The sequence below is a fragment of the Apostichopus japonicus genome, chromosome 20 (assembly GCF_037975245.1).
Source record: "Apostichopus japonicus isolate 1M-3 chromosome 20, ASM3797524v1, whole genome shotgun sequence".
Taxonomy (NCBI): Eukaryota; Metazoa; Echinodermata; class Holothuroidea; order Aspidochirotida; family Stichopodidae; genus Apostichopus; species Apostichopus japonicus.
This window is the reverse complement of record NC_092580.1, coordinates 5,901,221-5,909,406: the sequence shown is the minus strand read 5'-3', so window position 1 is coordinate 5,909,406 and position 8,186 is coordinate 5,901,221. Positions and strand designations below refer to the sequence as shown.

Sequence of the window (8,186 nt, the reverse complement as noted above, 5' to 3'; positions counted from 1 at the left end):
TTGACGACTGAGTCAGAACTCAGACACAGAGAACTGTTCAGCTTGTCACTTAGCAACGTTCCTTAGCAACCATGTGCTAGTGCTACCAGCTACGTAGTGCGTGTATTACTGTATATTTCGGTCCCCACGACCATAACTTTTACCGCATTACAGCAGTACAGAGTAAACAGTGCAGTGAAGCCTAACTTAGTCAATAGCGTTCTAAAAGTATTGCTGTATGTTTCTAGTACAAGCCTATACTTTGTAGGGGCATTAGAACAAAAAATTTCACATTTTCTGTTATTGATAAGGTGTCTTTTGAATCAAATTTGCGGTAACCTCCTTTGTTTTTCAGGCAAGGATGTATAAACTTGATTTGCCCATCGATCAAAAAGAGGCGGCTGCCATTGAACGTCGAAGAAATTTGGAGTTGGAAAGACAAAGCCGAATCTTCAATGCAAAAGTCAGAACTGTTGGGGTAAGTTGTAAAAACAACTGCCAAGAACTTGGAAGCTAAGCACGGAAGTAGTGTTCAAACGTAAACAAAAGCTCCCACCTTCTTATTAGTTACATCAAAAGTATAACTGTGGCCAAGTTATACCTAAGTAAGAAATGGCTTGTATTTGGACATCAATTTGATGTTGAAATGTTTACAATCAGAAGATTAGGCTAGCTGTGTTACTGTGTAAGAATTTTAAGGTGTATATATAGTAAAGGCTTCATAATTGACGCACCCCTGTTATTGGGTTTCAGTTGTTTTTCGCATACGTTACTTTCCACAGATTACTTTCCGCTGAAAAAATTCTTTTGCGGAAAACACTTTTTTTTCACTTACCTGTACACTATACTTTTCCTCAATTTTAGGATACCAAATTCAGGCAGGATGATTAAAATAACATGAGAAAGTATCAAAGAACGTTGATAAAGGATGGTTAGACTGAGTTCATGTCAGAAAAGTTAAGCTGCTTATAATTTACAGGAGGCTTCGGGTGTTTGTAATTAGGGATTATTAAAGAAGTATGAGGCGGTCGGCGGATAAAAGGGCAAAGGGACGCCCGCATTATGAAGGATTGAGTATCTAATAAAGTATTAAATCTGCGGTCTGTGTAATGATGGTTTGAAAAAAAGTTGTATAAGGCCGTATCTTTTTGATTTTCGCTGCAAATGGCTGTATAAGTAAGGGCTGTTTTAAGACCCGAACACGCATTTTGCACCACCTTTCTTACGAGTTACATCTAATCTTCTCCATCCTCCTAAATCCTTCCATATGTGCCTAATCATTTCAGTAAGTCATTCTGTTCCTCACAAAAAACGGTACTTTCCGCTGAAAAAAAAGTTGTTTCCCATGACAAATTTGTCAGCGGAAAACACCGTTTTGTTTCTGCGGAAAGTAACGTGTGCGGAAAATAACAGTACCCCATAATTGACGCACCTTCAATTATTACTAGCAACGATACAGCAGGCCACCTAAACTTTTTGCAGTCAAGCAGAATTACATATTTTATGAGTTTGAATCCATTTCAGCTATTTGCTTACCAAATTGTGGTATTTATTAAGCTTTTAGCACCCTCCCCCCAGTTTTACACGTTTTTTGGACATTTGGAAATCTTACTCCCAAAAAATAACCAAAATTACTTCAATGGGATACAACTACTCTCTGGGACCTGACCTGTCTGAGCTTAGAGGTTCAGAGCATAGCAAGTAGCATCCAAAGTCAAAGGTTGTATGCTAAGGCCTACACTACAGTTAACTTATCGACGGATGTGTCAATTTAGGGGTATGAAAGAACTTCACACAGCAGACATTTTGTGGTCAAATTCTGCTCAATTGTACGGTGCATAAGCACAGAACCTTAAATATTTTGAGATCAGAACATTTCTGAGGAACTACACATATGAAAAACACATACAGTTGAGTGATTTGGATTTTTCCTTGGTAGATATCGTTGATCAAATCCTTAAGTGCATTAATTATGAGCCCACCATGCTATGCATTTGTAAAGGAAATGGCAAGAGCTATAGGCTAGGAATGTTTAGGCCCTGTGCTGTCACTTAACACATAACCAGATGATGGATGAAATAACATTAAGGATAGCCCTTCCAAATAAAGAATTGTTCCAAAAACAGATGCTTGTATTTCATATAGGCCTAGTTTGGATACCAATTTCAATCATACTTTATAGGGTTCTTGTTTGTAAAGTATCAGTTGCTTTCTCACTTCCTAGTGCAGTAGTGAAGAAATACACACAACATTGCAACAAAACAAATGCTTATAGTTAAACAGTTCCTGAAATTTTGATCACAATGCATTGGCTGGAAGTAAGTGATTTTGGTAACCATACCAGATAAACAAAATTCTCCATGGGTTAATGTAGCTATATAAAAAAAAAACAAAGCATAGTCACATTCAGTTTTCCAAAGCTGGTAATCCAAATTTGGATACCCTTTGTTATTCTGGACACCTTCAATTGGCAAGATAGAAAAAAAACCCATAAAATTTAAGCGAATTCTCAGCCAAGCAAAGAAATATATCAATTGGCATCCTGTACCATCATAGTAAATATTAGGGCATTGCTTATTTTCCATACAAAAAGTTGGTATCACTATACAGGCTTACATGTAGAGATTTGGGTATTTTAATTATTTTAATTTGCTCTGTTATATCTCATGCATCTCAGAGTGTTATCAGAGTCACTTCTCACAATGATATGAATTTTTTCTGAAATTAATTTGCTTTACTTCTGTCATTTTTTATTACTCTGGATTTTTTATGTGATGTTTTTTGTTTATCCTTACAGATTGACCAACAAGCTTTAAATGAACAGGTTAAGATCAGAAAAAATCAAGAACAGCAAGAAAGAGAACGTGATGAAGCATTTGGTGAGTAAATTCAGGAATTTGTGAGAGAAATTAAAATGATAAGTCACATATACAGAACCCTTTGTATATTCCTTTTCTTTCACATTGCTATAGAATAAAATCACTATTCCAGTAAAATCCTCTTAAATTGGGAAAGGCTGGGTATTAAACACTATTGCCATAAAATCCCAGACTTTTTAGGAAAAGGGAACATGGCAATTTTGGCATGATTGTCATATAATAATATACAAACAAAGTTTTCTACTAATCCTTGACCCATCATGCTGCTACTATTTGGTTAACATAAAACATGTATGAATTGTTTAGCTTGCAGAGGTATCCAAACTAGTGACCTCAAGAGTACAATGGTCTATGTTATACCATCTACAGGCTGTAAAAAGTCAATCTTAAGGGGATTGAATTAATCTCTCTTTCACTTTCGGTACCAGTCTACACCACAGTTATTGGAGATGGTGTTGCCCAGGGTCATACACCTGTTATAATGAATAGAATGAGGCAGGATGTAGGGGGATGACAATGAAAGAAAGAATCTATAGGTATAAATATATATATATAGGCAATTAGGCAAATCAGGAACATTAAAATGAATTTATTGCTGTCTCAAAATCTGTTAATAATTACTCTGTTAGATTTTATATTTCTGATAAGTGCTGATACTATGCAGAGAAACTTATTATCAGAAATATACTTTGCTCTGTGGCTTGAGTGTGATGATGATGTTATTCACTTGGCTGATATTGCCAGATTCATTTATGAAGTTATATTAAGCATGCAACAAGAGTACTTGGTTTTTAGTTTTTCAAATCCATCTACTCTCTTCATGATTTGATGGAAAAGTGATGTATCATCAAATAACATTTTAATTGTAAAGATTGTTCTTTTGTTGCAGCAAATGATATGGTGAGAACTGACAAAATAGCTGAACTATTACAAAGACGCCAGGAGCAAGATATTCGAAATCTAAACAAAGCCTTGGTTGACTTTAGAGACGTTCACCAACAACCTGAGAGCCGTAGGGAATGGGATTTGAATGATCCAGATGCTAAGCTTAAGGATAAGCCTGCTCGTGTTTCTGATGATGACCCACGTTGTGGATTAGCCAGTTTGCAAAGGTTTGATGGAGAAGATCTGAACGACGAGGCAAGGAAAAATTTGATGCAGGGTCAAATGAGAGAATGGACCAGGAAACAGGCTCAGGAAAAGAAATTGGCTCAAAAGAGACAGGAAGAAGCTGACAGAATATATGACCTGCATAGAAGAGAAATGGACCAGAGGGCTTGTGATCTTGCCAAAGCAGAAGAAGAGTGCAGGAGGGCAATCAATGAAGCTACCAGAGATTACAATAAAGCTTTGGTAAATTGACCTCACTCTTTTCCAACCATTTGTTAAAATAACAAAATATATTGTTCTAAGCTGCTAGTGCAAAGCTCCCTTTCACTTTCTTGCTTACAACCTTACATATTAATTGATTGTAAACTAGTTATTGCCAGTAAAACTCTTCGGTGAGTGGTTCATGATACCACCTTGAAAAATGGTCAGTCTTTAGAATCTTTCCTTAGATAATCATGTAGTTTATCTCTCCATGAAATGGGGTATGTTTAGAGTGTTTGTTTATCTGTGTCTGAATATTAAAGCTTTATCATAATCCTTGTGTGTAATTATAGGCAAAACGAAAATCATTCTAATGCAGACTTGGCATTTTAGACAAGCACTAAAGAGCAGGCTGTTGTCAGTATGTGTTGCACTGAGGCTCTAAAATTTGCCAGATGTAAAGTTCTTGCAAATTGACATTGTGTTGGATATCTGAGCAAAGCATGGATATCACGAAACATGTAATTGATTGTTGGTGACCCTTTTGTTAAATATTACTCTATCAAATACTTGCTTAAACTGCTGTTTTTTTTTACATGAAGAACTTGTGATGACAGCACTCTACCACCTGGATTTAAGCTACTTAACAGGATCAATTAACCATGTTTAGAATAAGTGTTCATTTCTGTAAGTGAGCTGGGCACCTTTTAGACAAATTGCAAGGGTACTTCTGCTATCCTACACTACATGATACATAAATTCCCTCAGAGAATCAAGAGACTTCTAAAATCAGACCTTCAACCCGATCTGCTATTACTTATGCTTGCTCTGTAAGTGTATTGGTAGATGCATGCAATTTGTCATGAAGGAATTTAAGCAAACAATGTTTTATTCTTGATACAGGATGATGAGCAGAAGGAAAAGAAGCGATTGTCTAATGAGGAAGAACTCGACAATAACTTCACAGAAATTGCTAACCTTATCAACGGTGATATGTTGACTGAAAATCCAGATGTGGCTTCCAGTGCCTTCGGTCCTCACCGTGTCATCACAGACCGATGGAAGGGAATGTCTCCGGAACAGATTGAAGAGATCCGTAGGATTCAGGATTTGCAGAGGCAGGAGAAGAAGCAACTCATGGAGGAGGAGGAACAAAGAAACAAAGAGTGGGATAAACAGAGATTAGCTGATGCGAGAGTGGCAACTCTGATGGAAAGAGAACAAGAAAGAATGAGGAAGGCATTGGAGAAAGAACAAGCAGAGTCTAATGCAAGGCTTTCTGCAGATCAAAAAGCACAGTAAGTTGTTAAATATTTATCCATTAGCATCAATGACATGTGACCATAGTGCCATGTAGTTGGTTTTGTCATGGCTGATAAATTTACCAAGTTTAACAGTAAACATGTTACCATGGAGTGCACATGCAGCTGACATTTTTTTGCATTTAATGTCTCTTGCCAAAGGTTGCCATGTCTATATATGTAAATATTTTATGTTGTTCTTATGTGGCATGTGTGTCACAAGTGCAAGAGCTAAAGCAGTTAAATATTTTGAACATTGTAAAAGTTTATTACAAAACCATCATCAGAGCTATAGCTTCATTAGCAGCTTCTTGAGTTTGACAATTTTTTCAATGGCTAGGTTGTACACAAAATAAGGATTGCAATTGAACTAAGTAAGTCAAAAGAAATATTTGTAACATGGCAATAATGTCTTGCTCATATTTATCACTTAACAAAATGTTAATATTTGCATATATGGTAGGGTTTATACCAAAAAAGTTTAAAAACGAAAGCTTCGGCATTTCTCATATGTGTATCAGACTTGTTACCATGCATTGGAGAAGATAATAACACCATCTGTTTTTCTGTTATTTTAACAAATTCTTTTCTTTCTTCTTGTTAACAGCATGGAGTATATGGATAAGGAAGTTTACACAAACCCTCCAACTGCAAGTTATTTCCAGCAATTCAACACATCCAGTCGATGATGTTATCCAGCGTTGATTTCTGTACATGTTTTGTAAAATAGTTCAGTACAGATAGAAAATAGATCTGCCACAAGCAATTTCAGCAGGCGTCAATCACTCTTTGCGGTCACAGATTAATTTTGATCTATTCATGGCTACTTACATACTGTTATACTTTAATCATAACCATAAAACTAATCAAATACCAGGATTTCCAGGAGAAATTCCATCTAGGAGTTCTAGTTTGAGCAATATATATTGAACTATGATTCAAGAAGGACCTACGTACAGTATCATGCCTTCGATAGGCTGGTTAACAGTTTGAATTGAGTATTGCCTAGTGATAAGGTAATATAAATACTGGAAATATAATAAAGCAAACAACCCTTATCACTTGATATGATTTTGATCTAGTTGGTAATTAACTAACCAAACTAATGAAGATGTTTATTAATTAATGTCCATCTGACAATACATTGTGATTTCAAACCTTTAGATATGCATTAATCAGCACATTTCTGATCTAGCCATTTGCAATGTTTTCATAACTTTGGATTCTTTAAACCAGGGTTTCCCTAACTTTATCCCTGGGATGGACTCACACACCCCCTGGGGGTTCAAGCACCCCAGTTAGGGAACCCTTTAAACAGTGTAGTGCCATGAAAGATAGAAGTGGCTATCCAGTTGTGTCACAAAAATTGAATAAAACATGACTTTAACATATTTCACATGTAAATTTTGTACACGTAATCAAACGGAAAGAGGTATGATATTATTGCTGAAGATAAGCTCATGCATGTTAGCAAGAAACGTCAAAACCATTTAGAACACCACTGATCGTTCTTGAAAGACTATTGTAAATTGATTGTCTACATTAATATTCGTAAGACTCCATGAACTGTTTCACACTGTCATAGTCTTGTAGAACACATTCTTATCATTGGGTAAATGGTACAGAATATTAGTTAAAGAGTTGCAGGCCTTCAAGTTATACCATTCTTGATCAGGTTTTAACAATGTTTTTGTTTGATAGAGATTTAGCAGAAAGGATAGAAATGTCAGGCTTTCTAAAATATATTTCACTCACAAATGTTGTTCAATAAATGAATTCGTTTACAGCTTCTTCTTTTTTAATGTAATAAACGATTTTTGTTGTGAATAGGGGCATCTTTCTGGAGCAAATTAAACTTTTGAGTGTTGGTTATTAAACTTTTGATTAACTATTAAACTTTTGATTTGTTTAATACATTCAGAATTAAGTGTCATATATAAATATTTTCTCCCCTCACTGCAACTTTTCAATTTATTTTGAAACAAAATTCTTCATGTCATCTTTCGGGGACTTTGTTTCCTCACTTCTTTATTAGAAAGATGTTTTTAAGTATGATATGGGGAAATTGGAACATTTAATATAATACCTGCTTGATTGTAAATTATTAATATTTTATCATTTTAGATTATTTCGAGTGAATAAATACAGAAAAAGTTGTCATCATTATATATTCCAGTAGATATCTTTTCTACAAAGTTGAATTTTGTAAAGAAAAAGATGTAATTTCTGTAAAAAAAAAAGAGCTTGATAAGTACTTTATACCCGATGAATCTAAGTGTTTTCTAAATAAAGATATCTCAAACAACAAACTAAAAAGAAAGAGAGTACACAAACGGAGGTACAATGGAAATTTTCTGATATTAACAGGTAGTTGAAACTTCAACACTTTCTTCTTTCTTAAAATCCTTTTTAGCTTCTCGCGCAAGTAGGAAGCTTTTCAAGAGGCAAGCTATGGAGAAATGTAAAGGCGCATTGTGAGTGGGCAAACTGCAACTTTTTTGCTCTCTCAGCATACCGGCTCTTTAGCTAATATTGAGTAAAGCTTGATAAAATCATACACGACGAATCTAGGTGTATAACAAACTAAAATGAAAGAGTACACAATCGGAATATATATGAACACGCGTTAAGCGGGCGAAAAAGTTTGAGGACAAAAGTTGCATTTTGCCCACTCACACTGAGGTGCCACGTGTATGTATATATATATTTTTTCGAC

The 8,186-nt window shown here is 35.3% G+C and overlaps 1 protein-coding gene across 1 annotated transcript; it reads left to right on the top strand.

The window, feature by feature from the left end:
• Positions 1-152: 152 nt before the first annotated feature.
• On the top strand, positions 153-7,638 carry LOC139961173 (RIB43A-like with coiled-coils protein 2). The gene is made up of 5 exons (XM_071960142.1): positions 153-457; positions 2,777-2,858; positions 3,748-4,211; positions 5,073-5,467; positions 6,078-7,638. The coding sequence occupies exons 1-5, from the start codon at positions 341-343 to the stop codon at positions 6,157-6,159; spliced, it is 1,140 nt and encodes a 379-aa protein (XP_071816243.1). The 5' UTR covers positions 153-340; the 3' UTR covers positions 6,160-7,638.
• Positions 7,639-8,186: the final 548 nt, after the last annotated feature.